This window comes from Hemicordylus capensis, chromosome 3, assembly GCF_027244095.1.
Source record: "Hemicordylus capensis ecotype Gifberg chromosome 3, rHemCap1.1.pri, whole genome shotgun sequence".
Taxonomy (NCBI): Eukaryota; Metazoa; Chordata; class Lepidosauria; order Squamata; family Cordylidae; genus Hemicordylus; species Hemicordylus capensis.
The window spans coordinates 235105713-235120549 of record NC_069659.1 but is presented as its reverse complement, the minus strand read 5'-3'; the positions used below and the strand labels follow the sequence as shown (position 1 = coordinate 235120549).

The 14837-nt window shown below is 44.3% G+C and overlaps 1 protein-coding gene across 6 annotated transcripts in view; it reads left to right on the top strand.

Annotated features, from left to right (window-relative positions):
- The first annotated feature begins 787 nt into the window (after positions 1–787).
- The window catches only part of ADAMTS14 (ADAM metallopeptidase with thrombospondin type 1 motif 14), a 131334-nt gene continuing 117284 nt past the window's right edge, over positions 788–14837 (top strand). For 4 of the 6 annotated variants that reach the window (XM_053310920.1, XM_053310919.1, XM_053310924.1 and 1 more), the window contains exons 1-2: positions 849–1556; positions 4432–4850. In XM_053310920.1, the coding sequence (XP_053166895.1) occupies positions 1469–1556; positions 4432–4850 (507 nt within the window). In that variant the 5' untranslated portion in view covers positions 849–1468. The other 2 variants (XM_053310922.1, XM_053310921.1) reach the window with 2 other exon arrangements.

Genomic DNA, 14837 nt, shown 5'->3' with positions numbered 1-14837 from the left:
AGATCTGCTTTTGGAAGGTCTGATGGAGGCAGTGGCCAGGGGTGCCTTTGCACAACTCTGGCTAGTACGCCAACTGTGTCCCTTTCTTGAGAAGGCAGATCTGGACACTGTTACCTATACCTTAGTCATGTCACGGCTGGATTGCTGTAACATGCTCCATGTGGGGCTTCCCTTGAAGAATATTTGGAAACTGCATCTAGTGCAAAATGCAGCAGCTAGCTGAGATCATATTACACCCATTTTGAAAGACCTACATTGGCAATTTGCTGCCAATTTGTTTCTGGGTCCAATTCAAGATGCCCTTTAAATTCAAGGCTGTTTTGATCTTTAAAACACGTAAATGTTAGACTAAAAAAGGATTAAACTGACATCCTCCCAGTGTCTACCATGTGTTTCTACCACTAGTGTCTACCATCACCTTCTTCTATGTAAACTGCTTTGAAAATTTTTTTGGTTGAAACGTGGTATGTACATGGGTAGTAGCAGTAGTAGATAGATCCACCTTTTTCAAAACCTGGATAGCCCCTGCACTTTCGGCAGGTGCACAGCACCAGGTAACAAACAGGTGTAGTTCCCCCATTCTCTGCAACCGTGGAGCTTCTCTATAATCTTTTTAAAGAGGAAACTTGACACCGCCCCCCGTCGGTGAGGGATACCTGCAGTGACGTCTTCCTCCGAAGAAGTCCTGTCTCCAGCATCCTAGGTGTGAGCAGGCAGGTGGGGCTTTGCAAAGCCAATAAGAAAGGAGAGGGCGAGCGCTTTATGACTGAAAAGTGCAAGAGGCTCTTGGGAGCGAGACGCAGTCGAGAGAGACGGGGTGGGCGTGGCGCTACCATGCCTTGGTACGTGTGCGTGCTCTGTGTACACGGGGACATTGGCAAGGGCCTTGCGGGACCCTTCCCGGGCTGCCGAGGAAAGGGCGGACCTTGGCTTTGGGCTGGCCAATGGCAAGGAGAGCAGCGCGAGGAAGCGCCACGTGCAATGGAAAGTCCTCTCTCTCGGTGTGCCTCCCGCGGGAGAGAGAAGGAGGGAGGTCCTGGCGGCCCCCTCCCCTTCGCTCAACTCCGGCTGCCGGCCTGGCTGTCACTCACCGCCGGCGGCGGCGTCGCGGAGCGCCCGGACCCCCCTCCCCCCCGCGCTCCCCTCAGCTGGCACCAGCCTTGCAGTGGGAAGCGCCTCCTCCCTGCGGCCGGCCGCTTTGCATTGCATGGAGGGGACTCGTCGCTGGTCGGGCGCAGCGCAACGACGGGGCCAGCGGGACGGCCGGCTCCCGCTCTCTCAGCTCTGCGGCTGACAGTGCGCCGTTTTCGGCGACGGCCAGGCGAGCGGGCCCCCCTCAAGCCCCTCACAGCCGCCGCCCGTCCGAAGGCAGCGCCGTGGGCAGCAGCGGGGCAGCTTGCTTCGCGCCCGCCTCGGGCTGGCCAGCAGGCGCCGGGGTCCCCGGGAAGTCGGTCGCGAGCCTCCCCAAATGGATTATCCTCCTCTCTATGTGATGCTGTCTTGCTTGGTGCCTCTCAACTGCTGGCTCGCCACGGGCAGGGGAGCGAGAGCTCAAGGTAGGAGGGGCAGACGACGCCGGCCGGGCCCCTTGGGGCACGCAGGAAGGGGGTAGCGGGCGGAGAGGCAGCGGGGAGAGACAAGCCACCTTGGAGGGCAACCCGTGCCAACCTGTCTGCAGCTGCGGATCGCCCCCAGCGGGACAGTCCAGACACAGAGCAGGGCTGCCATTCGAAGCGGCGCACTTGCCCAGCCTCATACCAACAAGCGGGGCGGGGGTGAGGCACGTTGCATTCGTGCCTTGCTTGTGGGCTTCCCTGGGGCGTCGGGTTGTGACCAGTGTTGCAAACAGGAGGGTTTCCTAGGTGGACCCATGTAGGGTCCGATCCAGCGGGACTCCTCTTGCGTCCTTGCTCGCTAGCAAATCCCATTGGAATTCAGCGGGGCTTCTTTTTGAGTAAGCGTGCACGGCTTCCATTGACATCAGTGGGACTTGCTTCCAACTTAAACTCCTCGTTTAAGTTCCCCGCCACTACGTTGGGATCTTATATCGCGGCTTGCGTTATGAAACGTTGAAGCATCAGAGTTTTGGGTCTTTCAGTCATTTGTTAGCTGTCTGACCTGACGAGGTACCAAACTGCTGCTGCTAAAGAAAACTTTAAATTCCCTTTGCTGTTCACTGCCCTCTTAGTTGGGAGGGAGGAAACCCTTTTGATGCTGGTGCCTGGAGATCTCTAATAGCTGGTCTTGCATAGGACTGGATTTTAAAAGCAAGCAAACAAATGGAACTGAGAGCCACGTTCTCAGGTGCCTGGGATTCTCCAGTCCTGTGTTTGATAGTTTTGTGTATATACATTGGAATGGGGAGACGTAGCATTTTCTATATAAACAGCAATATACCAACTTTCCACCAAACCTCTCCCCCGCCAAGAGTCAAAAATCCCCAGCCCCCAAACCCATATGCCTTATTAAGTGGTGGGGGTGGGGCATGGGAATGACAAATCCTTTTTCAAGGCTTTAATTTGCCACTACTGTATGTTTTGCCTTTTCAGTGTGCATGTTGTGCCGGACTTTCAAAACAGCTTTATGCTTTTGTTGATAAACACATTTCCTTGGAAGTCAGTTGCTTACATCTAAGCATGCTTAGCCGTGCTGGCTTAGATTTAATCGTGTATGTAATTATAGCATGACTGGTTGATGACATTTTTGTGGGTATATTTTGAGTTCTTCCAGTGTTGTTTCTGCCATCAACTTCTTTTGACCTGTTCCCTTAAAAAAAAATTTTTTTTTTAAATTGCACTTAATTGTGGGCAGAGATGGAGAGTCAGCTGGGCAAAAAGGAACGGAGAATAGGAGTGATGCAGCAGAAAGAGATTTCTGTTTTTATGATGAAAATATTAGATCATCCTTTTATTAGTGCCTTTTCCCCTGGATGACTAACTTTCTCCTAATTAAGCCGCAGAGGTTTGGGGTTTCTTTTTTAATTTTTTTTTTTTTAAAGGTTTTTCCCCTAGGCTTGTCATTTGATGTGATCGCTGCAACTGTGCTGTTGTAAGCTATGCTGGGAAATTGGAATATGGAGTCTATGCATGGAATCCCACTGCAAGGCCTTTCAAAGCATGCTATGATGCTGACATAGGTTTTTTGTATTTCAGTGGGATTCTCTACTTTAGCAGGGAGCTGTTACATGGAAGCTGTGTGATGAATAGTTTGCATGCTTGGTGTTAGCTGGCATGTAAGAAGCATAAGTATGTGTCAGTGTGAATTTCTTCTGCCATGTTGAACATACCCAGTTGACACTCCATAAGCCACAGTTTATGAGGAGGAAATAATAAAGGCCCTGCAGGTGGGATGGAAAGGGCAAGGGCTCTTCACTTCTGAGGCTGGAAAAATGTATAGAGGTTCCTCCCACCATTGTTTTGGGCTACTGGAAAATAAGGTTTGATGATATAATTTATTTCTGCTTAGATTAAAAACATCCAGAAAAATGTGGGTGAAGGGTGAATTAAAATAAAAATGGATATATATCAGCCTTGCAGGCCAATACAGTGTGTAGAGCCTATCAGTATTATTAGCTCCCCTTCGTCCCATTACCTGTGTGCAGTGCTGTCTACATTCTGCAATTCTGCTGGAATGCAGCGGGGTAGGGAAGGCATGTTGTGGTTTAGAGAGGGCACACAATTCAGCTTCCCGAGATTCTCGGCTTTCATATTTTTTTAAAAAATCAAGTTTCTAGTCCTTATAAAATATTCTTGAATGTATGTAGGCCAGGGCTGCTCAGCTTTGGCCCTGCTGCAGATGTTGGCCTACAACTCCCATAATCCCTGGCTATTGGCCACTGTGCCTGGGGATTATGGGGGTTGTAGTCCAAAAACAGCAGTGGAGGCAAAGTTGAGTAGGCTTGATGTAGGCAGTGCCTGCTGGAATCTCAGAAGCCCGAAGGGTAAGATTTCTAGTCAATGGGGACATAGTTCCAGTGCACTGTATAGCTCCTTGCTATTCTCTCTGTAGTCAGAATAATATAGTCAGAATAAATTATGTAAAATAATAAAAATAATAATTGCAGAGTAAAATGGATTATCCAAATATATTTTATTTGTATTAATTTATACATGTTGCAGAATTTGGCTTACCTGGGTGCAGAATTGTGATTATTACTATTTCTAGTGTGGAGCACACATAGGCCTGCTTGTGTGTTACCATGTGTCTTGAGTGACAGTTCTTTCAGGCTACTCATTTGGAAGGTGTTGTGCCATGGGAGGATAGCTTATAGCAGGGCTACACTCCAGAGTGCTAGGGTCCCCTTGAGAGGAAAGTCTTTTCACTCACACACACACACACACACACACACACACACACACACACACACACACAGGATTTCTCTCTTTGCTTTGAATGTATTGAAGTTTGTCTATCTGTATTTATTTCCACTAGAGCTCCTCCTGTCTGGAAAGCTAAGTGAATATGGTGTGATTGTGCCCTTCAGTACAGATTGCCAGGGACGGTTCCTCTCTCACATGGTGTCTGGCTCAGTGGCAGCAAGGAGGGCAGAAGCCAGCCATCCCTCTGCTTCTTCATCACACTCAGGTCGACACAGGGTGGTCCGCAGCACCCATCTAAGTCAAGGCATGTCCGGGAATCGCTTGTACTACTTCAACATTACTGTTTTTGGAAAGGAACTGCATCTTCGCCTGAAGCCTAACCAGCAGCTGGTATCCCCTGGAGCATTGACTGAATGGCAAGAAGACTTCCAAGAGGTCTTCCGGGAACCCCTGCAGAAGGAATGTGTCTTCACAGGAGGAGTCTCAGGCATGCCAGGTGCCACAGTGGCTATCAGCAATTGTGATGGGCTGGTAAGGAAAAGGAAATGGCATCTCTTGTCACAGAATAGATCTCCTCTACTTCTCTCTCCTGTTTTCAAAGCAGTAGAACAGTTTGTTTTATTCCTCTAGTATAAAAGCCTCTCTGAGTTTTGCAACTAGAAATCACAAGTTTTTTGACAAGGATTTTCATGCTGGATGTAGAATTTGCTTAGTCATTATAAGATATGGCTGTGGCTTCTTTGCCAGAAGTTCTGGTACCTGGATAAGGTCCAGATGGAGCCTGGCAGATAGTTGTGAATCAGGGTGGAGGAGCCAAGAGTGTGAAAGGCATTACCATTATTACTACCACCACTACCTCTTTCCCCCCCCCCCCAATCCTCAACAGCCCTGCTTCCCACAGCTCTGGAAAGCAGGGATGGCCCTTCCATGAGGCAAGGTGAAGTGGTTGCCTCAGGCAGCAGATTATTGGGGCACCAGAAGGTGGCATAATGCGATTCTGCCCCTTACTTGAATGGGGGTGGGGGTGAAGGAGGAAGTGGTGCACATAAACAGGGTGACATTTGGCATCCTGCCTCAGGTGCACAGAGGCCTTGAGCTGCCACTGCACCAGAGCCTGTGCAGGCAGCTACATAATTAACCACATATTACAGTCTCTCACAGTCTCTCATGTAGCAGTGCGTGAAATGAAGCAATAGGTGTAAACTCACCAATCTGCTATCTTCAGTATGTGGGCATGCTCATTGGTGTCAATGCTGTTTCTGGATTTTATGAGAAGAAAATCCTGCATTCAAAAACTTTTGGCAACCAGTATAATTTCCTGGCTCTCCCCCCCCCAACCCCCCTCCCCAGTTGACCAGACTCTGTGGTTTCTGATTGACTGACAACCCTGTTCTGGAATGTTATTGCAAGAATGGATAGGATAGATGTATTGGCAACCATTAGCCAACATGTAAAGAAGCAGTATACCTCTGAGGACCAGATGCAGAGGGGAAATGTGGGGATTTTTCATTTCCTTTTTACTAGGGGTTCTCATCTTGGGCTCCCAAGACGTTGTTAGATTACAACTTCCATCTCCCAGCTACGATGAGAGTTGTAGTTCAACAGGAACAGTTTGCCATTTTGGTTGGGGATGATAGGAATTGTTTTAATGTTATGTACATGTAGACCTGAACCACATATGATCTGTGCACCACAAAACCAGTAGGCCCCTGCACAATCATGGCATTCAACATGCTGATGTTGGATAGACCTGGAGCACGTATGGTGGAAAAGGATGTGTTGTATTGCTGCCATCTTGCTCCCTGTCTCATTTTCTAATGAGTGCTTAGCTTTATGAAAGAAAGACTTGAAAATAAAACCCCGGTTGTTTTGCCTAAACAAATTTTATGACATTTTATGTTGACAATGTTTTGCCAACATTGTCCTGTGTCAATGAAATCCTTTGCAAATGGCCTACCCAATTTATACATGTTCTCAAATATATGGTAGTCATGAAGGTCTTTATCCAGGTTGTTGTACAGGATTTATTTATTAGCTGCCTTTTCTTCATCATCATCATCACCACTGATTTTAGTTAGACATTGAGCAAAAGCTTTATGCACCATAGTTTCCAATGCGATATTACTGACAGCTCGTGGAATGGGCACAGAGAACTCTGTAGGAAGTCTGGCATGCTTCTTGGCAGCTAAATTATGTTTTCCATCTTGGATTAAAATTGGGAGTACTGGGTTACTTTTATTCAGTTTCTTGCAGTTACTTTCTGCCCTGTAGGTCCTCTCTAGGATTCAGGCCCCTCAAAGTCCTATTATACTAAACAAAAATATAGTGACATTTTTGCTTCTAAAAAAAGGAAACAAGACCAATGGTTTTTCCATATGTTTTCTTCTTCCTGGTGGTTTCCAACACACTTCCTCTTTTGGTAGGCCAACATGCCAGCTTTTCTTAGAAATGTGACTACTTTTGGATGTAAGCATGTGTCCACTGGTCAAATTAACTTATTTTAGTTGACTTCGTATTGTAATACCTTTTGTAATTTTTGGTACACTATTGTTTGATCAGACAGGTCATGATGATAGAAGAAGAATAAAATGCATGGTACAGTCAACTGCATCAAAACCTACAAGTGTGTTTTAACAGCCCTTTTTAAACCAAGTGAATCCTTTTCCAGTTCACATTGGGTGCTTTCACAATTGCTCTCAGTTGCTGAGCCACCATTGTAAATGTTGCAACTCTTATACATGACAAAGGATATTGATCACAGAGTTTTTGACTTTACATTGATAATGTGCACTATGAATACATGCATATATGTATTCGAATACAATACATTCTTTCCTTCTTACATCAGCATATATGGAACAATACAGTAAACCGTGGTCTAAGATTTCTGCACTTTCTGGCTCACATGTACAGAGATGTTGGGCTCTGATTATATTGACTTTAATTTTATTATTAATTATTACTATTATTATTATTATTATAACAACATTTTACTACAGTGATCTTATTATATTGCTTTTCCGAAAGCAGAATTGGCATTGTTTGGAGTCTCGCTTCTAGAAATGCCCAACAAAGCAAGCTATAGAGCAGGAAAAAATTTAAAAGGTTCTGGCCAAGTCATAATATTAAGGAAGATTGGTTCACTTGATAATCTTGCAGATTGGATACAAATTCAAAAGGTAAATCTGTATCAAGTCCCACGTCCTGTCTTCTATACTGTGCCAACCAAATGTTTCAGTTTTTGTCTCCATCCACGCAAGAAAATATTTCTTAGTCTGCTTTCCCCCAAATATTTAAGCTTGAAATAATACAGTATGAAATCTGTTAATACAGATGAATCTGTCTTCTGCCCTTAGATATACTGTGGGATTTCCTAGGAGTACTTCTAAAAGGATCAATGCAAAAACTTGGTCAGTTGTGGACTTCCTGCTCCTAATTTGTGTTTTAGTTCAGTTTGTCTTTAAATGATAAACCCTGCAGATTCTATGTATAACAGTACAGCTTTTGCTCTGTAAGATAGTGTGTGTGCACAACATGCAATACTTAGATGGTGAAATATCTCCTGTATTGCCTAGAGGCTGCCTTTGAGTTTCTGTTTCTCCTTCAGTCAGTGATTGAACTACTGTGATGTCAAGAGCATTCTAACTGGAAAGGGTCAGAGAAGAGCCAGTACAAAGACTCAGGAAGAGCACAAGCACACTTGATTTGTGTTCATTTGTTGCCTGCTGCTGTTATGATGTCTGCTGTGAGACTTGAGAATCCCGCTGCTGCTATTTCAGTGGACACACGCCTCTTGTTTTCTTGCTGCTTTGTAATGAAAATGTAAGGATTTCATCCACCCTAGAACAGTGAAAGCTAGAAACATTTAACATGACAGTCAAGACACTTGGTTCATAAAAGTGTCTTGCACTTGTCTTGCGCTTCTGCTTGGGCATCAGATCCCCCAGTCTGAGAATTATATTCTGTTGTAAACTACTGATAGTTTAGATATTTATAGATAGTTTCTAGCATTTGGTGGAAGATAGATATTTATAGATAGTTTCTAGCATTTGGTGGAAGATCCACCATCAATATCTCTAGGAGAGTTTGTTGCATTCTTACCACTGTGCAAGTCTGCCACCTTTCTAGCTGACTGAATGAACCACAGTCCTGGAAGGTAGAGTAGACCACAGCAAAACTTACCTTGCTGATCATGAGGAACTAGTTCTAAATGTATATTATTTATATGCCTTTTTCAGGATTGCAATAAGAGCAGGCAGAGCAGTCTGGACACCAAGGGCACACATTGATATTTTTGTTGACTGTTTTTTAGTTTAGGAATGCCTTCCTCCAAAATTGTGCCAAATTAAAACTTGATTATCTTCCAGAAGTGACATTATTTGGACAGACATCTACCAGTCAGGGAGACACATAATTATTTTATCTGCATATTTACTTTTAATGTCTTCTATTTTTTCCATCCTTTTGAAGTTTCACAAATAGTTTACTCATCATCCTGAGCGCACAGGTATGGTGTGTTTATAAATACAGAGTGGTTTCTCTTTGAAGTTAAAATATCAGGTGAAAATCAACAGTAATTACAGGATAAGATGGGAACAAACACCTCCAAACCCATTTTCTCTGCACCAAAATGTCTCTGTACTGTTCAACCATATAATTATGCAAACAGGATTCAATTTCCCAGAATGATTTAGGAAATTAGAAGTTCTAATTCTCATGGAGCTGACAGCCTAAGTCCTGTGTCATTTTGAAAATAGTACTATTACTCCCTCTGCTTACATGTTCCTCAGCTACTTTGTTTGTCATCGTCTTGACAAATGAATGAGCAGGCTAAGGAGGTGCCCATGAGATTTTTCACTGTGCCCAGAGCCCAAAGTTTCCCTTGAGGCCCCTGCATTTCATTTTGCTGTACAGATGTTTGTTGATCTCTCCCCCGCCCCTGGAATGACCTGCAGAAAAGGATGGTGATTTCCTGTAACCTAAATGTGTAGTACTATTTTTTTTTTTTTGGTGGGGGGTGGCAGTAGCATTCTTGTTACATGTTTAGAATTGTGGTCATATTTTAGAAAATAAAACAACATTTTAAATAGTTGCTGACTGGTAGATAGCTTGACATATTTTAGTGTTGTTGGCATCTGTCTGCTAAGAGCAATAGCCAATAGTCTGCTGAGAGCCAATCAAAATAGTAAAGATTTTGGCAAACCAAATGGATGTGATGGTCAGAACTATGTTCAGGAACTAGACCAGAATGAAAAATTGAAGGTTAGGACTTGAAATGAAGAAAAATCTAATATTTCTGCTTCCTGTTTCATAAATGTTTGAAGATAAACTAGCTAGTGGTCATGATTCAACACCTTCCTGGACAGGGCACAATTTCCCCATTATTTTATATGAAGAGGAAATTCCTCGCTCCACCTGTATTTCTCATAGCATTCTAAGCATCACCCTTATAGAAAGTGCTGTTTGGGATTTGCCTATGATGCAATTGCGCTACTATATATCTATATCCCATCATTCATATATATATATATATATATATATATATATATATATATATATATGTGGTATACATAATCCAAATTAAAATATAAAAATACAATAAACAGCACTTCCACAGAATAAAACAAACAGTTTAAAATTAGTCTGATCAAAAGCCTGATAAAACAAGTGTGTCTTAAGGGTCTTTTAAAAAGCAATCATAGATGGAGATGCTCTTATTTTGACAGGGAGTGCATTCTGAAGCCCTAGGGCATTTACAGAGAAGGCCCAGCCCCGAGTTGCTGCCAGATGAACCAGTGGCAACCTTAATTGGACCTCTCCAGATGATCTTAATAGGCAGGGTCCATGACAAAGAAGGCACTCTTAAGTACCCTGGACCTATGCAATTCAAAGCTTTCTAGGTAATAACTAGCATTTTGTATTTTGCTTGGAAACATATTGCTAGTCAGTGCATTTCATTTAAAATTGCCTTATCCTAGAGACCAACCTGGCTGCCAGTTCTGTACCAGTTGTAGTTTCTAGACTATGTACAAAGGCAGCACCACAGAGTGCATTATAGTAGTCGTGTGGTGGTTACCAGCATATGTACCACTGTTTTAAGGTAATTTACCTCCAGAAATAGGCATAGCTGATGTATTGGCCGAAGCTGATAAAAAGTGCCACTGGTCACTGCCTCAACCCAAGAAACCAGAGAGAGTTTTGGGTCCAGGAGCACTCCCAAGCTATATACCTGATCTTTCAGGGGGACTGTAACCCCACCCAGAATAGGCAGATCTAAACCATCTTTCAGGTCTTGACCCCCCCCCCCCATCAGTACCTCTATCTTATTTGGGTTCAACTTCAGCTTGTTATCCCTCATCCAGTCCATGATTATCTCCAGTCATTTAGGGAAGTTATGCCATTTCCTGATGAAGTTAATAGGAAGAAATAGATTTGGGTGTCATAAGCATATTGATAACACCCTGCCTCATATCTCCTGATGATCTTTCCCAGTGGTTTCGTGTAGATGTTAAAGAGCACTGAAGACAGTATGGAGCCTTGTGGAACTCCATACAGTAAGAGCAACAGTGTCAAAGTGACACCATCTGGAATCAATCTAAGAGGTTGGAATGGAACCACTAAAAAATGATAGGGATGTGCACGGAACTGGTGGGGGAAAGGATCAACCCCCCCGCCTCCGATACCACATTTCCCCTGCTGGCGCTCGCTAACAAGCAGTCCAGTGGGGTGGCAGCATACCTTCTTACGGCCCTGTCCTCTCCTTGGACCGTAAGTAAGCAGAAGTAGCCTGTGCATGTGTGTACATCGGTGCATGCACACATTGCACGCACACCTGAATGTGCACGAGTGAGCCCGATGCATGCATGGGCTCCTGCCAGCAGCCAGTGGACACGCAATTATTACTTTATTTGAATTTGCATTTAATAGGATGTTTCCTCCTTCCTCATACTTCTGGGGTACAATACAATACAGGTTACAAGTTCGATCCTGACCAGGGGCTCAAGGTTGACTCAGCCTTCCATCCTTCCGAGGTTGGTAAAATGAGTACCCAGAATGTTGGGGGCAATATGCTACATCATTGTAAACCGCTTAGAGAGCTTTGGCTATAGAGCGGTATATAAATGTAAGTGCTATTGCTATTGCTATCAGCAGGCATGTTTACCTCACAAAAACGGTAAACAAAACCATAAACAGTTATATGAAAATATTTGGTCGAACATGCTAAAACACAAATGATAAAAAATCAAGTTAAACAAAACAGGGGACTAAAAACAAAGTAAATTAAAAGCTTAATGAAAGGTTAGCATTTGTACAGCCCTCTTGAACGAGGCCAGGGTCTAGACTAGCATTTTGCTAGTAATCAATAAGTAGCCACATTTAACAAACCACCACCACTTATAGGTCCATATATAATAATAATAATTCAATTTCTATACCGCCCTTCCAAAAATGGCTCAGGGTGGTTTACAAAGAGAAATAACAAACAAATAAGATGGCTCCCTGTCCCCAAAGAGCTCACATTCTAAAAAGAAACATAAGACACACACCAGCAACAGTCACTGGAAGTACTGTGCTGGGGGTGGATAGGGCCAATTACTTTCCCCCTGCTAAATAAAGAGAATCACCATGGTAAAAGGTGCCTCTTTGCCCAGTTAGCAGGGCAACTGTATGAATATATGAATCATATTCTGTATGAATATAACCCCTCCCCCATTATCATAGAGTTTGTATACAAACCATTTGCGTAAAAACAGTTATACTATTAGTATACAGTTTTTAGTATAAAAACAGTTATACTAAATTTATAGCTAACATTGTAAATTTAGACATAAGAATAACAGCCAATTATGAAACTGTAAGTGTTCATAAACAGCCCCTCAAATTTGGAAAACCCACACCGATTACAAGGAGAGCCAAATACTAGCATGGAATTCCATAGTGCAATAAAATGCTATTGCTATGCAAGCTCTGGAAATAACAGTGCTACATGGATGATAAAATGTATGAACAACACACCAAGCTGAACTGTCCTAGACCCATTTCTGCTTTTGTTAAGCTATTTGATAATTGTGAGCAATGGCACGCAAGTATTCTATGCAGCTTCTATTGCTGTAATTAGACATAATCTTTGAAAGACACTCATCTGCTTTGCAGTGTTTCTTCAACTTGACCGGAGGACTGTGGCCTGAAATGAGCTGTTTGTAAAAGGCATCTCTGCCCTTCTGCAGCTTTCTGAGGCCATCAATGAACTTCCAGATCATAGGATGGCACATTCCAAGTAATAATTGTGTGTTTGTCGGAGATTCTCATTGAGTTGTCCCTGCAGTGAGTTGGCCGTGTTGAGGTGTCCCATAGTGAGTTGGCCTTAGAGAGTTGTCCCATTCCCTCTTAAGAAGGATATTGTAGAACTGGAAAAGGTGCAGAAGAGGGCAACCAAAATGATCAGGGGCCTGGAGCACCTTCCTTATGAGGCTAGGCTACAGCATCTGGGGCTCTTTACCTTGGAAAAGAGGCAAGTAAGGGGAGACATGATCAAAGTGTATAATACTGTGCATGGAGTGGAGAGGGTAGACAGAGAGAAAATTTTCTCCCTCTCTTGCAACACTAGAACCAGAGGTCACCCCATGGAACTGAAGGTTGGGAAATTTAGGACTGAGAAGAGGAAGTACTTTTTTACACATCACATAATTAATCTATGGAATTCTTTGCCATGGGATGTGGTGATGGCCACCAGCTTGGATGGCTTTAAAAGGGGCTTAGACAGATTCATGGTGGACAGGTCTATCAATGGCTACTAGTCTGGTGGCTGTGGGCCATCTCCAGCCTCAGAGGCACAATGACTCTCAATACCAGTTGCAGGGGAGCAACAGCAGGAGAGAGGGCATGCAAATACCTCTTTCCTGTGGGCTCCACAGAGGCATCTGGTGAACCACTGTGTGAAACAGGATGCTGGACTAGATGGGCCTTGTGCCTGATCCCACAGATCTGTTCTTATGAGACACGTATTTCTCTGTTTGCACTCTAGTAGTCTACCTTGCTACGGTACTTCAACTCCCATAATTCTTCTGAATACTTTGGGGCTAATTTTGAAGCAGGTCGGAGAGGATGCTTAGGAGCGATTGTCTCTACTGCTCTAGTAGTTCGTTATTCCAAGTTTGCACCAGAACATTGACAGAATCATCAGCAGTGTCAAATTGAAACCTTTCCAAGACTTCTTGGAATCCTATTGGATCCAATAACTTTTCAGGTGGACTGACCTAATGGGTTCTTCATCCCTGTGGAGATGGGTTGTGGTTGCAACTCCTAACTTAACGAGATAGTGGTCTGTCCATGACAAAGGTGAATTAACAGGAGTCCCCACTCACAGAACACCACCCTGATCAGAGCAGAATACCAAATCGAGTGTGTGGCCAGCAACATGCATCGGTCCAGAGACCAGTTGGGACAAGTCCATAGTTGTCATGGTTGCAATGAACACCTGAGCCATTCATGACAATCTGGTCCTGTAGCGAACATTGAAGTCCCTCCACCACCCCCAACAGTCTCGGTGACTCTAATGACAACCCTGCAGCCAGGTCCATCATCTCAGTTAGGGACTTCATTGAATAACGGTGTGATCTGTACAGCAACAGTAGTCTCAATCTATCCTTGGTCCCTAGGCTTAGGTACAGACACTCAATATGGGCCAATTTCCTGACAGGGATCCTGATAAAGGAAACAGTGTTCTTATAAACCACAGCCACACCACCTCCTTGCCCACATCCTCTCACCTGAGCCACCACAGAGTATCCTGCCGGGAGAAGCTAAGACCAGACTGGATCATTAGCCTCCCCCGTCCAGGTCTCTGTAAGTTAAAGCAGGTCAGCTCCTTCATTCAAAATCAAATAATGGATGATCTCCAGTTTGTTTTGGACTGACCAGGGATTACAGAGTAGCAAGTTGAGGCTCTGTGGGTGATTGGCACTGCTCTCCAAGGTGACAGAGCTGAAAGGCCATCTGGAAGGGGAACAGCTATTAAGTTTCTAATTTCCCTTTCCCTGTAATGGCCTGCTGACCTACCAATGCCATGTCTTTGTCAATTCCCCACCACTGCTGGAATGGCCACCCCAGAGTCACCCCCCGCCCCATATCCCCATCTCTTTACAACCCAAGACACATACCTGTACCAGACACAAGCAAAAATAAGGCAACAATACACTGCTATCAGAAGGTCTTGACCCCCACCAAAGGCCTCAACCAAAGGCTGGCCCCTTTGGTGGCTGGCTTCAGTGGCTCGGCTTTACAAGGGCCAAGAGTTGGAACAAACCCCACTGGGTGACTCACTCCTCATATGAGGCAGAGTTCGCCCAAGTTGCTCAATTTTAGGGCAACTAGAAAGAGCAGAGCAACAGATAAGCAGCCAGGAGGAATGCTGGGAGAGACCACAGCCCTAGCAGACTGCTCCCCCAGCCCAGAAGGCAGGTGTGGTAGGGAAGCTAGATAGAATAACTCCATAGCTCTCAGCATCTTCTTCAAGTT